We start from the raw sequence: 21,269 nt of genomic DNA, 5'->3' as shown, positions 1-21,269 counted from the left end.
CGCGATGAAGCTAACTCCAAGGGCCTCTCACTCACTCACCGCAGGCAGGTTGGTGGTCTTTCCATCTTCTACCGACTCCTCTCTGGCCTTGCCCCCCCAGCTCTCTCTGGGCTCTGTCCCGCAAATATTCCTACAGGTCGCACAAGATCTGCCTGCAACCCTCTTATGGTCAAACTGCCAAAATCAAGACTCTCTGCTTACCTTCACTCCTTCATTCCTCTTTTCTCCCGCCTCTGGAACAAACTCCCTCACTCTCTTCAATCCCACTCCACCCTCCAGGTCTTTAAAACAGCTGTTCACCACCATCTCTTATCTTCCCCCATCCAAAACCTTGATCTTTTCTACCCCCGCTAATTTCACCCCAATTCCACTTTTTTGAAATACCAACTTCTGTCCTGGAAGTCATTGGTGTCCTTGTGTTTTATACTTCTCCCTCCCCCCCCCCCCCCCCTTCCCATGCCTCCTCCCCCCAAGCCCTCTCCCTTCCACACATCTCCCTGCTCTCAAATGTTGTGTTTGTGTGCTTCACCTTCTCTCCCCATCTTGTTTTCCGCTCCCGCTTTTTATATATTTTGTTTGTCTGGTTGATTTGTTTGTGAAGTAAATGTTAGCTCTTTCACGAGCCTCGATTCAGTATACAAAAAAAACAACAAAAAAAAACAAAAAAAAAACAAACAAACAAACAAAGACCGACAGACAGAGAGTGACTGACCTGAGAGTTAATTGACACTGATGACGTGCTGAATTATTTTCACTTCATCGGGAGAGCCTGACACCAAACGTGTCTGTCAGCATTAGGCCCATTCTCAGAGATGTTGCCTTCACTGCAGGACCCAAAGGGTTCGGCGAGAGACTCAACAAGGAAAAGATGCACACCGGAGGCCTGAGTCGTGGCAAGAAGGAGCAACTGTGATGGACGACAGGGAAGGCAAAGAGGGTTCCGCCAGGACCCGAGAACTAAGAATAGGGACTTTAAGCAGGTAAGAGGATGTTTTCAATCTATATGTTCTCCTATACGTTTTATGCCTCGGCCGACAAAGTCTCCGGAGGCATTATGTTTTCGGGTTGTCCGTACGTCCATCCGTCCGTCCAGGCTAAACCTCGTTTTTCTCAGCAACCATATGTCAGATTGAGACGAAACTTTCAGGGTTGGAGTGACACCCATGCAGAATATTTTTATGATAATTGTGACGTCATAGGTCACGTGGTATGGCAGCCATCTTGGATTAAAAGCAAATAATAATAAAAAATTTATCGGAAACCGCTAAATGGAATTTTTTTTTAACTTGGCACATTGTCAAGTACTCCCAATGGGGAACAAAAGCATGATAATGATGACATCATAGGTGAAGTGGTCTACCAGCCAAAAATATTTTATTCGAATTCCTTATCCTAAAAATCTGAAATTGCATGCACATGGTCTATGACCCATTTATATTGAAATATTAAATTTATGACATCATAGGTCACATGGTTTGGCAGCCGTATTGGATTGAAGGAAAATATTAAATAATTATATCTCTGAAACCGCTCACCCTATCGATGCGAAATTTTACAAATATCATCTACCAGCACAGTGCATATAGCTTGAAAATGATGATGTCATTGGTCATCTGGTTTGGCAGCCATCTTGGATTGAAAAACGAACCTTATCCAATCAACACGAAACTTCACAAACATGACCCCTACCCATACATATGCAGAGTGATGGCATCTACCTGTTGTGGGACTATGCGGAGGCATATTGGTGACACCATAACATTGTTCTAGTTTACTCTTGTATTTATCCGACGGTGAAGAGTAGGCGAGCACCATGAACACATTTCAAATTCCTGCCCTAACTACTGCTAGGAAGGTAATAGCAAACCACCCACTATAACTTTTGCCAATAAACTGCTTCGTCAGCACCAACGCTCCCTGACAGAGTAGTACATCGGAATCAGAATGTTATGTACATACGTACTTGCATTTGCAGGTTCAACTACATTCTTCTTGTTCTTCTTTTTTATCGGCACACTTGTTCTTATACCTGATTTGCATCCATTTTTCTGCCATTAAGCTTTACTTTTCATTTGATATTGTAGAAAAAGGTAGATTGTGTGCACAAATTATCAAATTGTGGACAAATCTGAGTGAATTCCTCTTCCTGCTCCAGAAACCATCATGTCTCACAATAACATACAAAATTATAATAATATTTCCCTACTCTTCTTCCTCCCCCTTTTAATGGGATGATCTTAATTATTTAATATTTGCTTGAACAGGTTGGACATGCTGCCACACCCCAGCCAGAAAAATGGGCATTGTTCTATAACTTGGTCAAACTGACCATTTTGTGTCATTTATTACCTCCGCCACCAAAGGTTGATGGAGGGAGGTTGTGTTTTCACCACTGTCTGTCTGTCTGTCTGTCTGTGAACAAAATATCTCAAAACGTTGTGGACAGATTCGTACGTTGGGCGTTTGGCAATTACAAATTGATTCGATTTTGGTGAAGATCCGAATATGGATCCAGATATGATAATTATTTAATTTTTAAGTGACTCTTCACCATTGAGTGACAGGGCAAAAATATGTAGTATGATATTTCAAAACGTTGTGAATGGATGATGAAAAAACTTGGTGGATGAGTTGGTTAGGGGACAATAACAAGCTGATTAGATATTGGTTCATGTCGGATCCAGATCTGACCTATCAGTGTGTACAAACCGTAAACTGGTCAGCCTGACGGATGTATGCTCTCTACCGAGTGTCGTTGTAGTTTATTTTGTTTACATAAAGAGATATGCAAGAGGGGATAGAGGAACAAAATACTGGCAATGGGAAAGGAAGATCAAAGTATTGAGGCAATGATACATGAAGAGTAGAAAAATAAGAATAAATCACTGGGTTTGATAAAAGGTGATGATGAGTTGATAATTTGAATGTGTGATGGGAAGAACAGGACTCGACAGAAGCTTGAGGAGACTGATTCCACAGACAGAAGAAAAGAGGGGTAATGGGATTGGGGTAGAGAGGTTATGGGTGGAGGCTTTGGGCAAAGAATTGGAAGTTTATCAATCTGCACTCATATAGAAAAAGCAGAAGTGTGAGTTGGTTGGATGACGAGTGTGTTCAACCAATGGATAAACTTCCAATAAATGACCTTTCAACCAGATAACGAATTGGCCACAGCCTGTCTGTTACAATAATGAAAACATCTACAGCATATGGTGGGATCGTCAGAAAAGTGATAAAGGAGCTCATTCAACTGGAGAGGTCGTAAATGTAGATGAGGAAAAAAATCGACCTTGGAACACTGCTTTGTCATGGTGAACATCAACTTCAAAGGGATGAGTGGAAGAGAAATCACCGTCGAGCAATCCACTAGTTTGATATGTACAGGAGGTCCTTCAGTCAGGACCATGGAGCAATCCACTGGTTTGATATACAGAAGAGGTCCTTCAGTCAGGACCATGGAGCAAGCCACTGGTTTCATATATAGAGGAGGTCCTTCAGTCAGGAAAGAAGTCAACCTGGGATGCCAAAGAGTAACAGCTTGGGCTACACAGCAGGATGCCAAACTGTCAAATATGCAATATATTGTTATGGATCTCGGTTTCGGCACTCCCCTTACCGAGGGGGGTTTAATCCCTTCGTCTTTTAAGCTGGCCGCCCGAGTCCTGGAACTATCTCGCCACTTCCGGTCAGTGCTGAATAGGGTAGTAGGCCAATTATTCCTATGACCTAAGTAACAGCGCCTTCCGGTAAGCGAGGAAATACTCCCACCCGGGCCGCAGCGTGGTTGGATTGCGCCGAGTGAAGCGAGCTGTGACTCGGGCCGTTACCAAGAGACTAAACCCGATTAAAAGCGGTTCGGCCAAAATCGCGCCACAGATACTCAATTGAAAGAAATCACGAAAGCAATCGGACGAGAATGAAACCAAAAGAATAAGGCGGAACAGATATTTAGTAATTATTTACAACAAACCAAAGCAAGAGAAGGAATGGAAGCAGGGAATTTATACAAGAAATGGAAGGAGCAGGACATAGAGCAAGCTTATCTACACAGGCTTAACTTATCCCCAGGACAATACAGACAGCACAAACTCACGTACATGAATGGGAATTGCAGGCAGGAATCGCTGGAAGGATGAGAGGGGCAGACGGTCCACAGAGCGGGCGGGCAGGGAGGTCCGGGGATCGCGGCACGCCGTTGGTGTCTCGCGTGCACGCCCTCGCTTAGGTTCAGCGGCGTAAACCCGGTCGTCAGCGCTGGTTCTTCCTCCTCGGTCATCAGCCTCCTTACGCGTCTCTCTTCCTCCAACTCAACTCGTCGGTTCATGCTCCCTCACTAATCTCCGTAAGCAGTCCCTCACTTCTCCTTTTATTGCCCTCCCCGAAATCAAACCGCGGGCTACGAGGGCACGCCTACCGGGTCGCTCACCTCGGCGTTGGTTGGTTGGTAAGGGCTCTCTGACTCCACCTTTGATGACGAGTTGGTGCCACGCCCGTGATCCGGCGGCTCCTCCCCCCTTTTTCTCCGTTCCTGGCCTCGTGCATAATGGAGTTTTGGTGGTGTGATGCCAACAAAACAGCCCAATGCAACGGCGGCGAACGCCGCCTTACTGGCACTTTAAAGAGTCGATTGGGGAAGTTGAAGGGGGCCTATCTTATTTGATTGATGCAACGTAGAGTCAACTATTGGAAACAGCCTTACCTGGAACACATAATAACGAAATAACTATGAAAAGGGCCTATGGTTCGCTACGTGTTGCAATGTGGACTAACTAGGGGACGACCTTTGACCTTTACAATGAATGGAGGTATTTACAAAAAGAATGATTTACAAAGGGGTATATTTACAACAATTTACAAAGTGCAGGGTTCTCAAAACCCTAACAATATATATATATATATATATATATATATATATATATATATATATATATATATATATATATATATATATATATATATATATATATATATATATATATATATATAAAAATATATATATATATATATATATATATATATATATATATATATAAATATATATATATATATATATATATATATATATATATATATATATATATATATATATACACACACACACACACACACACACACACACACACACACACACACACACACACACACACACAGACTTGGCATTTAATATGGAATATTTTTTTGTGGGGGTGTGGGGGTGAACTTACTTTTCAAGATGACTTAGAACCAAAAGTTCATTGGAATTATGTTGAAATTATTCTAGATTTTGTTAATGTGACCTTTAAAAGAAACAAAAACCACATTTGACATTTCGAAACAAATAAATTGATCCTTGAAAGTGATGTAAACTGATATCGAACTCAATTCATGGACAGTACTGTGTTAAACTTCTGTACGTTTTCCAGAAGTATCTCTTTATTTTGCACATTGGCCAATTTTTTTTTTTAACAAACACAAAAGTTAAATTACGACTGGGATTACGGACAGTAAAATTACAGTTCAGTACTTCGTGTAACCCCCACGAGCATTCAGGAGAGCACGTACACGTTGAGGCATGCTGTTCACGAGATTTGCCAAGATTTGGACAGGAATCGCTTGCCATGCAGTTACAATAGCCTGCTGCAATTCACGCACAGAGGCAGGCTGCTGGTCCAAGTTGTCGATTTGATGCGTTAATTCTGCCCACAAGTTCTCCATCGGATTCATATCCGGGGACATGGCAGGCCACTCCATATGCTCTGCACCACGGTTAGCAAGAAAGTGTTGGATCATGCGACCACGATGAGGCCGTGCATTGGCATCTTGGAAGACAAAGTTTCCTCGAAGGGCTGCACGAACAAATGGAAGCAATGTTTCTTCCAGAATGGCCCTGTGCTTGAACCTGTTCAGGTTTCCATTCAGAACAACCAGGTCAGTTTTACCCCCTGCATGAAAAGCAGCCCAAACGGTCACCCCACCATCTCCAGCTTGGACTCTTGGCACTATACAATCTTCGTTGTAGGCTTCATGCACTTGTCTGCGCACTCGGACGCGGCCATCTTGACGATAGACCAGAAATCTCGACTTGTCACTGAAGATCACGTGATTCCAGTGTCCTGGCTGCCATTGACGGTGCTCTCTGGCCCACTGCAATCGGCGCTGGCGGTGTTGTCTGGTCAGACGTAGCTTTCTCAGGGGACACCTGGCACGATAGCCTGCTTGAACCAGTCGTTGGTTGACTAGCCTTCTCGATACAGGCACATTTGTCAGTTGCTGCCACTCAGCCCTAAGCCGATTAGCTGACTTGGTACGGCCATTGCAGACTAACCGGTGCAGCTGGCGATCATCCCTCCTTGTGGTTCTGCGGGGACGTCCTGACCTCGGTATTGGAGTCGGGAAACCCCTCTGAGCATTTCGTTTCAGGATCTTTGACACCTGACATTGAGTGATGCCATACTGCCAAGCAATAGCACGCTGTTTCATGCCAGAATTTCGTAAAGCCACCACTAAATGACAAACAGCATTGTCGAGTTGACAGACCATCTCCAGGGGAAGTGGCAATAACTTTTGTAGACGTGCAGCAATTGTTTTCCACTAATACAGAACGCAACAACCCTTTTATACCCGATTGTGAAGTCAATCGTCAAATGTACCTGTCCGTACATTTTGTCACGCCACCTGTGATATAATCCTGTCATTGACTTCTTGCTGCGACAGACAATCAGTGACATGGTTCTTTTAACAAAGAAATCACCGAAGCATAAAAGAAACTCACCAGATTGATATACCGAGTTCAGAAAGTAAACCCAAGTCAAGAAAAAAAAGATATTCCATATTAAATGCCAAGTCTGTATATATATATATGACCAAATATATATATACAGACTTGGCATTTAATATGGAATATTATATATATATATATATATATATATATATATATATATTTATATACAGACTTGGCATTTAATATGGAATTTTTTTTTCTTTCTTGACTTGGGTTTACTTTCTTAACTCAGTATATCAATCTGGTGAGTTTCTTTTACACTTTGGTGATTTATTTGTTAAAAGAACCATGTCACTGATTGTCTGTCGCAGCAAGAAGTCAACAACAGGATTATATCACAGGTGGCTTGGCAAAATGTACGGACAGGTACATTTGATGATTGGCTTCACAGTCGGGTATACAAGGGTTGTTGCGTTCTGTATTAGTGGAAAACAACTGCTGCACGTCTCCAAAAGTTATTGCCGCTTCCTCTGGAGATGGTCCGTCAACTCGACAATGCTGTTTGTCATGGAATGGTGGCTTTTCGAAATTACGGCATGAAACAGCGTGCTATTGCTCGGCAGTATGGCATCACTCAAGGTCAGGTGTCAAAGATCCTGAAACGAAATGCTCAGAGGGGTGTCCCTACTCCAATACCGAGGCCGGGACGTCCCCACAGAACCACAATGAGGGATGATCGCCAGCTGCACCGGTTAGTCCGCAATGGCCGTACCAAGTCAGCTAATCGGCTTCGGGCTGAGTGGCAGCAACTGACAAATGTGCCTGTATCCAGAAGGCTAGTCAACCAACGACTGGTTCAAGCAGGCTATCGTGCCAGGCGGCCCCTGAGAAAGCCATGCCTGACCAGACAACACCGCCAGCGCCGATTGCAGTGGGCCAGAGAGCACCGACAATGGCAGCCAGGACACTGGAATCACGTGACCTTCAGTGACGAGTCTAGATTTCTGGTCTATCATCAAGATGGCCACATCCGAGTGCGCACACAAGTGCATGAAGCCTACAACAAAGATTGTATAGTGCCAAGAGTCCAAGCTGGAGGTGGTGGGGTGACCGTTTGGGCTGCTTTTCATGCAGTGGGCATAACTGACCTGGTACCTGTGTTGGGAGAATATTTACTGGCCTACAGCTGTATCTACAAAATGGTCCTGAAACCCTGGGAACATTTTGAAGAACGATACCTGCAACAAACAACTAAGTTTATTATTGTTCTTTGGTGCAAAACAAAACGTGATTACTTGTTAAACCGTCTAATCAGTCTAATATACATGAAACAGATCAGTTCAAATGTTCAAACTGTTTTCGTTCATTGTCTATGCCCAGCTGTAGCCGTGACGAAACACTCTACACACAGTTCTGCATGTTTCAGTCGTTAAGTCAGCAGTCTCATTACGGAGGAATTGTTTCAAGTCTCTAAGGGTCGTAGGATTCCTCGCATACACTTTGTGCTTGAGGAAACCCCAAAGGAAGAAATCACATGGTATTAAATCACAAGACCGCGGCGGCCATTCAACCGGACCACGACGGCCAATCCATTTGTCTGTAAAGTTCAAATCTAGGGACTGGCGTACACTGGCAGCATAATGAGCAGGCGCACCATCATGCATGAACTACATTTGGCCATCATTGAGTGGAAATACATGCTGCTCCAACATTAGAAAGTAATTTGCAGCATTCACATTTTCTTTGAAAAATATTGGTCCAACAATGCCTCCAGAAGAAATGCCTGCCCAGACGGACACATTAGCTTGATATTGGACGTTGTGCTCAATAGTCAATCGTGGGTTGTCTACTGCCCATATCACGATGTTATGACGATTCACTGAACCAGATAAAGTCAACTTGGATTCATCTGACCACAAGATCCTGGTCTGCAAATCATTGTCCATGTCTATTAACCCAAGCAATGTCTCACATGCCTCAACACACCTGTCAAAATCATCTTCAGATAGTTGGTGAATTTATCATGGTATGTATGGTTTCGCATTAAGGTATTTTAGTATTCTTCAAATCGATGATCGGCTTATGTTGGTGACGTTTGATAAACGACGAGTTGATAATGGTGTGTTACTGTCGAGTTGTTGTTGAATGACCGCTCTGCTTTCCTCAGTTCGAACAGTACGAGGCCTACCTGGTGACTGTTTTGGAAGAATGCTGCCGGTTTCATCAAACTGCTTGTTTATTCTGCCGATGGTTCTTCTGTCAATTGCATCAGTGCCACATTCTTTAACAAGTTGTCTGTGAACTTCAGCTGAATTTCCAGATACAGAATACAAGCGTACAGCGCAAATTTCCTGTCTCACGATATCCTCCATCATATTAGGGTGTCTAATTCACAATGAACTGAACTAATGCAAAAACAAACGCATGCTGCACACCCCGATCCATATCACGTGATGCACCTCATCCTCTTGTGTATCACGTGATGCCTGTGTGTGTTGAAGCGTCCACATAAATTTACGAGTAATCAAGTTTTGTGTTCCACCAAAGAACAATAATAAACTTAGTTGTTTGTTGCAGGTATCGTTCTTCAAAATGTGCTCAGGGTTTCTGGACCACCGTGTATATATTATGTATATAATCTTTCATTTTGCTCTCTCTCGAACAGTATGTTCTGCCTCCCTTTTATATGATTGTAAAAACAATGGTCATCTCGCATGCATATGGTGTTATACGTGTATACTCGCATGTATATGTTGTTGCATATGGTGGATAACTGCAGGTGAAGGCCTTATTGAAGAGGAGGGACAGAAGACAGGCCAGGTCAGCAGAGCGGTACTTGATGTGAGCACATGTCCAATTACAGGTTGTGATGAGGCTGACTAATATCTGCTCCAACTTGTTGAGAAAGAAGTTCACATTTGGAATGGTGCCATCTACAAGATGGGTTAGGGGAAGGGAGGGTGGTAAGGAAGTTGTTGGTAGATATGGATTTGGAACTTTAACTTTTGAGACAAAACCCATTTTCAATCCTCAGATCCACAACAAAAACTGCTCACAACGAAACTGTATTTGGCGTGCGAAGGAACTGAAGTTGAGCGAACACTAGATTTTAACAAGCTGCCAATAGGATCTTGGAGGATTGAGACGGATAAGAGCAGCTTATCTTTGAGATGAGCATCATTGTGAAGATGAAACTCCTTGCGATGGTAAAGCAGGATGAGTGTGATTATGAAGCAAGCTGAAAAAGGAAGTTCCGTGCTGACAGTAGCTTCGGTGCAGGAATTGTTGAACCAAGGTTGGGAAGCCAGGTAGGTCGGTTTTAGATTGGAAGGAATGTATTGATGGAGAAAAGAGAACGTCATTTTGGAAATTAAACTCAGCAATATCCATAATGATAAAATGAGAGAGAGTGGGGTTGGACCATTCCTTCGATGAAGGAGCAGAGCGCAGGCCTGGCCAGTGCAGCGTTTAGTTGTATTATTTGGTTTGGCTTTCTCAACTACTTTTCTTATTCAAATGTTGTGGTTGTTGAATGCAAAACATTCTGCTATATCCTATTGGTTTGCACCTTCTAAAACCTCAACTCATCTTATTTAATATATTGCAGGATGACGGCCTCTTTTTTTCTTTTCTATTTTTTTGGCACACTCAACATGGTTTCCAATTGTAGATTGGTGAAAGTGACCTGCCGTGGCAATGGAACCCACAACCAGCTAGCAGAGGAATGAGAAAGTGTTTAAGTACTCGACCAAACAGATACTGCCTCAGTCCATACCATGATTTTCCTCTTTTGTTTCATGCAGATCATGATGTTTCTGTTGATAAGGCCATGTCCGAATTATTCCGGCATTATATCCAGCGCTTTCACCAGGGATCCATTTCAAACCCTACAACCACCTGCTGCCTCGAGCGCTGGGCAAATGCGTGGCGTGCATCGGGAGTCTGCCCACTGCACCACCTATTGTCATGCTCAATCAGCATCACATAAGGCCTCGTATTATTAAGGAAATGCTTGCTCCTTGGCCACCTTCCCCAAGGGCCCGAAGTGTAGTATATTCTCAACCTGTGTTGACCGAAAACAGGAAAATGCCCCTCTACGTCAGCTGGGCCTCATTTCTCAAAGGATATTGCTCTACAAATACCTTTGAGAGACATTTTCAGTGGCAGTGATGTCCAGGCTCTCTCAAGTGCATTTGCACGCTTGGAATCCATCGGTGTTTTGGGAGTGTGTAAAGTGTGGGTGGGGGAGCACGAGACAGGACAGGTTGAGCCAAGGTTGCAATGCTGCATTAATGGGTAGGCCTCTGACAAGCCTGGCAGGAAGGCCGCGGCAGGCTAGAAAGACTGGGGGATACCGTTTCCTCCCGATTGTGTCGGCGCTGTCACAGGTCTGAGACGCACACCAGAGCCGGGGGGACGGGCACGATGCCTGCACCTAGAACAAACGACCACTAATCGCCTCCGGCTGGCAGCCTCATGTTTGCAGATGCTTTCTGGTTTACTCTCTTTCCAACTGGCCCACTCGGTCCATCGCGCTTGCCTTTGCCGTGCCCCTTATTCGTCTTCCAAGGCTGCTCAGTTTGAAGTTCCTGCCAACTTATGATGAGGCTCTGAGCGTGACATCTGCTCATAACCCCTGGAAATACGAACTCGTTTTCCTTTGGGCGTACAACCTTGATTTTCCTGGTGCTCAGGTCAGGATGTGACGGGATCCAGAATCTCTCCACGTTTGTGTCTCAAAATGTCCTCTCCTGCATAATCCATCTGCCACTGTTACTTTGGATATGGATTTTGAGCCTGTGGAAGACCCTATTCTGTCCATAAAATGTTGTTTAGGGAGGGAGGTCACAGTTGTACCATACCTTCGATGAAACGTTCCAATGCGCTGTGTACAGAATATCCATGCATTGAGTAAATATTGAGTGTACGTCTCTCATTAGTGGTCATGGAGATGAGATGTCACTTAAAGGAGCGATTCATCAACCCCCTTTTGATTGTTTGTCCATTTGTAGACCTGGATGAACTGATATGAGTGCTTAGGTGGTCTTGACTTCACTGGATTTGTGCAGAGATGTCAGAGCCAGGAATTGGGATATCTCCCGGAGTAGCATCTCATCGGCGTGCTCATATAAAGAACAAATAAAACCACCATCGTCGGAATAACTACGTGCGGGATAGCCAACTGAACGTCTCTTCTGAAGGACTGTTTCATGACTCACTTCTTTGTTTGTTTGCAGTAAACAGACGAAGCAAATTAAAATAAAATACAAGTTCCCCTACAAGGAACTTCAATGCACGAGGAGGCCATTAGGCCCTTCAAAGCCAGCGCTATGGTTGCCAACTTATGGTTTGTCCATGCTCTATCCTTCTAAATGCTGAGCATCAAGCCAGTAAGCAGCAGAATCGACCTCCCAGAGTCAGAGCCGACCCTCCGACCATCACACCACCAGAGTCTGGTTAATTAATTAATTAATTGTCCCATTGTTTCTCCTGGGCTCTTGCCCCATGTCATCTGTTTGTGTGTTCTGGGCAAAACTGCATCTCGTTAAGAATAAGCAAAACATTAGAGGAAAAAGGATTTCCTTTTGAAAAGGCCCTGTTCGCATCGCCATGTAAGTATGAAATGCCTGGTACCTGTTAGCTTTGCTCATTTATATTAAAAAAATTGTTTCCCTTAAAATTTGTAATGTGAAACATGCCAGTGCACATCTCCCCCCAAATATGGCGCAGTCTGCCCGTGTGTACCCTCACATTGGCATGTGCACTCTGTCATTTTCATTCATTCTGTTGCGCTCGCAGCTTCTGCCCCGATGCTCCAACTGCAGTTATCCAATTTATCAAATTCCTTGTGTGGATTCAATTCAAAAACAAAGTTTATCCAATTCCTTGTTTTGAGGGAACTCTCACGAGCTCCAGGAAACAAATGTGTTTGAATCCTCGGAGACAAACTTGCTCCGTGTGATGCTGACGTGGTAGAATTTCTGTCAAAGAATACCTGGGAGTACCTGCACAAGCTGAAATTGTAACAGAGTTGATAAATTATGTCCAAGTAACACTTGCATGACCCTACTCTGTACTCGACCATCCCGTTTTCCATCGTTTCCCATACTTTTTCACACCAAGTTCTCCCGTCTCGGTAGATGTACGCATGTTTTGTTCTCGGGCTCTGAGGAAAAGGTATCCTAAACACATTGGGATGATGTAGATGTGGGTGGGGTGCGGAGCATTCGAGGAGATGATGGCGGCGGTGGTGGTTTTGGTCATGGCTAAAACAATGGAATGATTGTGTTTGAGCAGAATAGGCTGGACGTAGGCCTCTTAGCAGTGGGATGGATGCTTTCCAAAGCCTACGCTGTACAGAGGCCCACTGTCATTGGCCCAGAAAACAGGAAAACGGTGTTTTTCCCCTGCAGTGTGATGCCGGACAGGCACGTCTCAAACCCTCTGGCTTCTTCATCCCGGAGCAACTTTCACAATGCGTTCCTCTCCCACGGCGTTCAGCCGCAGACACTTCTTTAAACACAAAAAAATCTGCAGTTTCTATGAACAGATCCAGACATCTGGCATGGTAAACACCGCACCTTCTGCCGTCAAGTTGGCAACTCGGCTGGTCTACATTTCCTGACTTATTGTTCATTTTTTTTTCAAATCTGGATAGAAACACTTCCCATGCATTTTATTGCCCGTGCTTGGACGTGGCTTCTCTTCTTGATGCCGTACCGCCATTCATTCCGGTGTCTTGTTTCCTCCATCCCTTATCTGCACCAATACATACCGTGCTGGTCTTCACATGATCCTTCATCCAAATACTTCGTTCTCTAAACCCAGGTGGGTCGATTTGTCCGAGGATGCCTAATTTTTTTTTTGGCTTCCTTCAGGAGAGTGAACATCTCACTGAGATGTCGTTGCATCATAAAAACCCAGGTGGCTCGTTATTGCCAATGATGGTGTGGGCGATCTTCCTACCGCAACCCAGTATCCTCATGAACAAGTGGCACGGGTCCACACATTGTGAATTGGCCCTCATTGCCTTCAGGGAGACCTAAGAATGGGCCTTAAAATTGCTACCTATGAAAACGTGTTGCTATGCAAAACCTGCATTTGATACAATCTTCTAAAGAGACTTTGAAGGATGTTCCGTGATGTTCGAAACAGCGATTCCATTTAAAGCGCCTTCCCAAGTAGTTTGACGCAAGTTCATCGGAACCTTGAGCCCCGTGATTTTCAAGAAAAGTTTTTAAAAGCTTTGTGGGGGTGAGTCGATTCGATGGCATTGACGATCGTGGCATGCTGTACCTGGTAATTGATCGACAGGCACCATTTGACTTTGAAAATGGAACGCGGTCAGGCAGAGGCAGCTTTGGGATCAATTTCTGGGGTTTTAAGAGTTTTTTGGATCGGCTCCTTTTTGGCGCTCGACCAGAGGCCCGGTGCCACGATACAGTTGCTTTGACTCGTCTCCGGCCAAGCTCCAGTGTTATTATTGTCCCGAAGAATGCATTCCTTGTGCGAATTCTTATTTTGGCTCGAAGTATTTTTGCTCATTTGGATTGCATAAAAACGCATCACGTGCTCGCCCCACGTTGGCTCCGATGCAGGAGAGCTAAATGTCCTTCTATATTCTTTTTGTCTTCGTTTTCAGACTCAGCAACCAAGATCGAATCAGCCAACTGTTCCAGGAGTTCCAGCTGCGCCGGAGGGAGATGTGTTCTCCGGCACGACCGGACCTGGGGGAAAGGAGGAAGACCTACAACTTTGAGCAGTCCTGGGTGGACCCACCGTGCCAGGGCAGCGACGCAATCGTTAGTCCTCGGCCAAGTTATCCTTTATATCGTTTTTAAGTGATCTAAACCATATGCAGAGCTGTTACAGGTAATTCCTTCACCTTGTTGAGATAAGTCTGCGTGCTGATTGCATTTCTGGTAATATGAGATGCCAATTCTTTAGTTGCGATCGATTTAATGGGTGATGTTGATGATTTTATACATTTTCTTTATTACCTGTAAGAGGTAAATGAACCGGAGTGGGCAATTGGCGCATTCCGCTGGCACCCCCATCCTGTCAGGACGTGGCCTTCCTTTGATGTGACCCACCTGACGAGCGGAGCCGAGGGCATTAGGAATCCTGCCGGTGCCGCAAACCTTTCTCACGCTGCCAGTCAGGGAAGGCTGACCTCTTGTGCGAGCGGCATGGGCAGGAGTCGTACAAATTGGGAAAGAAAGCCGTCGAGGACCATAAATGTTGATTGTCGAGTTAGCGATGCCCTGCCGAGAGGAAGAGTGGCGATTTGATTACAGTTATGAATGTTTGCCATCCACCTGCCCTAGAAATTGGAGCAGCTGCTGGGCCGCTAGGAAACATATATGGTGATGGGTCTATACTCTATATATGCACATGCGGTACACGACTCCGCACTATAATCATACATTCAGTATAACTAATGTTTGCACCTTTAAATGTCACAAATGTGAGCTCCAGCGTCGCTTGTTTGAAGAAAGGTGGTATATTTGATAAGTAATTAAATAGTACATTGTTCCTCCTATCGGTGCGAAGTTTTATCTACTTATTTATTTTTGCCAAGGTGCATTGTGATACCTGTCCTCTGCACAAGTTTGCATTCCACACACCTGTGTAATCGATAATATCCCATGGTGAGAAAGTGTGGTGTTCATTGCATCACAGAGCCCAGTTTGAACACTTTTCCAATGTTAATTCAAATCTGACCATCATGGGACCTTTGCTAACGAATGATGTCATCAGCTCTGAGGATTATTTCTAAACACCAAATGCACCAAACGTACATTATTTTTTTTTTTTTTTTTTTTTTTTTTTTGTATACAAGATCGAGGCTCGTGAAAGAGCGAACATTAATCACACAGAAAGACAAACAGACACACAAAACAAATAACATCGGGAGCGGTAGACAAGATGGGAAGGACACAGAAGGGGAAGGACACAAACACAACATTTGAGAGCAGGGACCGAGAGACATGGAGACATCGAGAGAACTGTGGGAGGGAGAGGGCTTTGGGGGCGAGGCATGGGAAGGGGGGGGGGGGGGGTGGGAGAGGTATAAAACATATGGGAGAGGTATAAAACATATGGACACTGCCAAGACTTCCAGGAAAGAAGTTGGAATTTCAAACAAGGTGGATCTGGGGTGAATTAGTGGGGGTAGAAAAGATCAAGGTTTTGGATGGGGGAAGATAAGAGATGGTGGTGAACAGCTGTTTTGAAGACCTGGAGGGAGGAGTGTGATTGAAGTGAGTGTGGGAGTTTGTTCCAGAGGCGGGAGAAAAGAGGAATGAAAGAGTGAAGGTGAGCAGAGAGCCGAGATTTCGGCAGTTTAACCATCAGAGGGTGGCTGGCAGATCTTGTGCGACCTGTAGGAATATTTGGGGGACAGAGCACAGAGAGAGCTGGGGGAGCAAGGCCGGAGAGGAGTCGGTAGAAGACAGAAAGACCACCTACCTGCCTGCGGTGAGTGAGTGAAAGGCCCTCAGAGATAGCTTCATCGCGGGAGATTCCAATGATTCTGAAAGCTTTGGATTCAACAGCGTGAAGCCGAGCCAGGTGTGAGGCAGGAGCACCAGCCCATAGGGGAGAACAGTATTCCATTGAGCTGCGGATGAAAGCCTTGTATGTGGTGAGGAGCTCAGGTGTGCCTAGGAAGGACTTCGCACGACGGAGGATGCCCAGTCGGCGACTGGCTTTGGAGGCCAGCTTGGAAATGTGGTTTTCCCAAGAAAGATCATGGCAGATGGTGAGACCCAAAAGCTTGAGCGACAGAACTTCTTGGAGAGGATTGTTGAGAAAGTAGATGGGAGGGTTGTCCAGTCGAACTTTTCGGAGAGACATAGTAAGAGTGTGAGATTTGTCGGGATTGAAAGACATGTTCCACATGTTTGACCAGTCTGTGATTTTGTCCAGGTCTTCAGAGAGTGAGGAGGCTGCAGACTGCCGATCTGAGGGAAGAGGAATGGAGCGGCAGAGAATGGAGTCATCAGCAAAGAGATACAGAGGATTTTCCAGAGAGTCGGAGAGATCATTGATAAAGACCAGAAAAAGCACAGGGCCCAGAACACTGCCTTGGGGAACTCCAGCCTGAACGGGAAGGGGAGATGAGAGAAATCCTTTCAGGGCCACACGTTGACTACGACCAGTTGACTACGACCGTTGACTACGACCAATTTCATTCCAAATTGCCTGTGCAGCATCGTTGTCGTTGTCATCGTCGTCATTGTCTTCGTTGTCCGCTGAGGATACAAATCGAACTTTGCATTCTTCGACAGTAAATCGCGCCCACACTCTTGTTCGCAAGCACTCGCTTGCACGCTCACACATGAACTCTCTCACTCACAAATTAACTCTCTCTCACTCACACATGAACTCTCTCACTCACAACTTAACTCTCACTCACACACTCGTGCACTCGCACATTCTTGCACACTCCGACTCTTTGTACTTTCACACTCACAAACTCCTGAACGAACAAACAACTCACATGCAAAATCACTCACTCGCAATCTCACTCATGAATTCACTCTCTAACCCACTCACATACCACTCTCCCTCTCTCTCTCTCTCGCCCTCTTTCTCTCTTGCACTCTCTCTTGCACTCTTGCACTCCCTTGCACTCTCTCTTGCATGCTCTCACATTCTCTCTCTTGCACTCTCTTGCACTCTGACTTGTACTCACTCCCTTGCACTCTCTCTTGCACTCTCTTGCACTCTCTCTTGCATGCTCTCACATTCTCTCTCTCGCACTCTCTCTTGCACTCTCTCTTGCACTCCCTTGCACTCTTGCACTCTCTCTTGCACTCTGTCTTGCACTCTCTCTTGCACTCTCTCTTGCACTCTATTGCACTCTCTCTTGCACTCTCTCTTGCACTCTCTCTTACACTCTCTATTGCACTCTCTCTTGCACTCTCTTGCACTTGTTCACTTCCTCTCTCTCTCTCTTTCTCTCTCTTTCTCTCTCTTTCTCTCTCTTTCTCTCTCTTTCTCTCTCTTTCTCTCTCTTTCTCCCTCTTCTCCCTCTTCTCCCTCTTCTCCCTCTTCTCCCTCTTCTCCCTCTCCTCCCTCTCCTCCCTCTCCTCCCTCTCTCTCCCTCTCTCTCCCTCTATCCCTCACACTCTCCCAATCTCTCTTTCACACTCTCCCTCAGAAACTCACACTCATGTTCCTCGATCTTTGTACCCAAGGTTCTCCTTCCTAAGCGAACCCAGCAGCATATGTAAAATGTAAGCCGCCCTTTATATTGCATCATGGTGGAGCTTGGGATGCGTTTATGATTTTGTTGTGGATTTGTTGTTGAATCCTCCTGCTGGTTTTGTTTCAGCCGGTGTATCTAATCGTGATTTGACGTAATTCCAGGCCATGATACGTGACCGCCTGTCCCTCATGTTTACCACTTGGCCTTGTCCCTTCAGGATGTCCATGACCGCGATGTTCCCAATGAACGACCCTCTGCACTACTCGACTTTCAACACATGCAGCAGAAGAACCAAAGGCAGTTTCTATCCCTCCCTAGGTTTGTGTGTTGCCACGTGGATTGTTTGTTTGTAATCTCCACCACTAATGTTCCCTATACACAGCTACATGTCCCGTGCCCTCATTTTGGGACATTTTTGCCATCGATGTGACAAAGAATGAACGTTACACAAATGTATATGTAAGGACGAGTGAGTTGGAAGCCAAGTTTAGGTTTTTGCCGGAGCGGCCATGAAACGCGACGACGTTGTTGCCCGAGTACACTCTAGCGGAGCGCGTCCTTGTTTACCATTCCTGAGTTTATCGGTAATGATGATGTTTAAGATTTGGGCCTCGTCACATTCCAGAGCCATACACAGAAGTGGAGAGTTCAGGGATCTTGCTTGCAATCTAACTCAAATCCGAGGTTGCTTGTTCTTATCCACATTTTCTCACCACTTATTCTGACAAGGCCTTCTCTCCGCCATTCTGCCCTCGCACATTTCTCCCATTCCTTCAGCCGTCCTGTTTTCTTCAAAGCCGCTTCTTGAGCCTGGAGGCCGATATTGTTGCATCCCTGTTGCTCATCAGTTTTGATTCCTTGCATTTCTAAACTTCCCCCACTCTCCCGTCCCCCCCATCTTCAACAAACCTCGGTGCTCGGTCTTTCGGTTTTGGGTTTCCACCAATGGTTTCTCCGCTCGGCAGCTTCCCATTCCGTATTTTTTTTATTTCCAAGACAACTTCTGATATGATACCCGCTTGTCGGGTTTCTGCTCTCCGCGATGAATGCCTGATACGATGCAGGCCTGTTTCCAACTCCCTTAACGTTGCACCCGGTCATGCAGTTTGGAAATCATATCCGGCATGAGGATGAAAATGCACGATTATTGATGATAAGATTTAGGGTCGGTTTAAGGATCCGGGTTGGGCTTTGGCATTATGGCGGGACAATTTGGCACCGGTGAAACGGCTGATTCCTCGTTCCATACTGTAATCTCAGACATGAATCGTCACGTGGTGTCCTTCGTGCCATTTGGCACTGATGTTGCTTCATCCTGTTGGACATTTGAGGAAGTTTAATAATGTGCATGAGCTTTCCAAGAAATTTGGGATTCCCCCTTTGCATCATTCCAACGGTTCTCCTTCCTAAGTTTTCCATTTGTGTACTTCTCTAAATTCCGCACTTTAATGCATCGCAAGTCTCGTCTGAGTTGCGAGCAGTGATTATAGAAAATCTTGGTAGATTGTGTTTTTGTTTTTGTTTTTTTTGTATACAAGATCGAGGCTCGTGTAAGAGCTAACATTAATCACAAAAAGATAAACGGACACATAAAACATAAGATAAATGGAGCGGGAGACAAGATGGGGAAAGCGAGGGAATCGCACAAGTACAACATTTGAGAGCAGGGACATCGGGAGATCTGTGGGAGGGAGAGGGATTGGGGGGAGGAGGCGTGGGAAGGGGGCGGAGGGGTGGGAGAGGTTAAACAAACACAAGGACACTGCAAGGACTTCCAGGAAAGAAGTCGGTATTTCAGAAAAGTGGATCTGGGGTGAATTAACGGGGGTAGAAAAGATCAAGGTTTTGGATGGGGGAAGATAAGAGATGGTGGTGAACAGCTGTTTTAAAGACCTGGAGGGTGGAGTGGGATTGAAGAGAGTGAGGGAGTTTGTTGCAGAGGTGGGAGAAAAGAGGAATGAAGCAGTGAAGGTGAGCAGAGAGTCTTGATTTTGGCAGTTTAACCATAAGAGGGTTGCAGGCAGATCTTGTGCGACCTGTAGGAATATTGGGGGGACAGAGCACAGACAGAGCTGGGTGAGCAAGGCCGGAGAGGAGTCGGTAGAAGACAGAAAGACCACCTACCTGCCTGCGGTGAGTGAGTGAAACGCCCTCGGAGTTAGCTTCATCACAGGAGATTCCAATGATTCTGAAAGCCTTGGTTTCAACAGCGTGAAGACGACCGAGGTGTGAGGCAGGAGCACCAGCCCAGAGGGGAGAGCAGTATTCCATTGAGCTGCGGATGAAAGCCTTGTATGTGGTGAGGAGCTCAGGTGTGCCAAGGAAGGACTTCTCACGACGGAGGATGCCCAGTCGGCGACTGGCTTTGGAGGCCAGCTTGGAAATGTGGTTTTCCCAGGAAGGATCATGGCAGATAGTGAGACCCAAAAGCTTGAGTCACAGAACTTCTTGGAGAGGATTGTTGAGAAAGTAGATGGGATGGTTTTCCAGACGGTCTTTTCAGAGAGACATATTGAGAGTGTGAGATTTGTCAAGATTGAAAGACCTGTTCATGTGAGAAATAGTCAGAAGACCTGTAGTGATTGTGCTACCCCTTGGTGCTCCGATTGAAGCATTTTTATATCAGTGGTACGTTTCACACAAATTCGTTGAAACGTACCAGTGTGCAGCTTGCTGGGTTTTTGTTTTTTTGCTTAATCGAGCATTCCAAGGGCGAGCTGCACACAATGGCGTTCCACATGTTATTCACCAACTCGAGGCAAAAGCATCCGAGTGACAGGAAGGTGTGAAAAGGCTGCAGACGGAACGTGTTTGTTTTTTTCTGATGCAAATTCCTGTAAATGCAAATGCAAACGAATTTAAAGGTTTGTAAATGAATTGTCTACTGCGAGGAAACGAGGGTTCCTGCGAGTTTGGAATCATCTGGGAGGAGGAGGTGGATCATGATGAACATGGATCATCAGTTGTTCGGGTTAGGTGTTAGGGTTAGTTGTTAGGGTTAGGGTTAGTTGTTAGGGTTAGGGTTAGGGTTGTTGTTAGGGTTAGGGTTAGGGATGTTAGGGTTAGGGTTAGGGTTACGGTTAGGGTTATGGTTGTTGTTAGGGTTAGGGTTAGGGTTATGGTTGTTAGGGTTAGGGTTATGGTTGTTAGGGTTAGGGTTACGGTTAGGGTTATGGTTGTTAGGGTTAGGGTTATGGTTGTTAGGGTTAGGGTTGTTGTTAGGGTTAGGTTAGGGTTGTTGTTCGGGTTAGGGTTATGGTTGTTAGGGTTAGGGTTATGGTTGTTAGGGTTAGGGTTAGGGTTGTTAGAGTTAGGGTTATGGTTGTTAGGGTTAGGGTCGTTTTATGGACCACA

At 45.2% G+C, this 21,269-nt stretch overlaps 2 protein-coding genes across 7 annotated transcripts in view; one reads left to right on the top strand and one right to left on the bottom strand.

Annotated features, from left to right (window-relative positions):
- LOC144892699 (uncharacterized) overlaps window positions 1-21,269 on the bottom strand; it is a 400,706-nt gene that overhangs the window by 59,829 nt on the left and 319,608 nt on the right. The window lies entirely within an intron of this gene.
- Window positions 1-21,269, top strand: part of LOC137429011 (partitioning defective 3 homolog) — a 455,854-nt gene that overhangs the window by 432,528 nt on the left and 2,057 nt on the right. For 3 of the 6 annotated variants that reach the window (XM_068118984.2, XM_068118982.2, XM_068118983.2), the window contains 3 exons: window positions 831-980; window positions 14,343-14,502; window positions 18,133-18,233. In XM_068118984.2, the coding sequence (XP_067975085.2) occupies window positions 831-980; window positions 14,343-14,502; window positions 18,133-18,233 (411 nt within the window). The remainder of the gene's footprint in view (window positions 1-830; window positions 981-14,342; window positions 14,503-18,132; window positions 18,234-21,269) is intronic. The other 3 variants (XM_068118986.2, XM_068118985.2, XM_078780919.1) reach the window with 1 other exon arrangement.

This window comes from Myxine glutinosa, chromosome 6 (genome assembly GCF_964187855.1).
Source record: "Myxine glutinosa chromosome 6, kmMyxGlut1.1, whole genome shotgun sequence".
NCBI classification, from domain to species: Eukaryota; Metazoa; Chordata; class Myxini; order Myxiniformes; family Myxinidae; genus Myxine; species Myxine glutinosa.
Note: the sequence above shows the minus strand (reverse complement) of the source record. Positions and strands in the feature narration are given on the sequence as shown.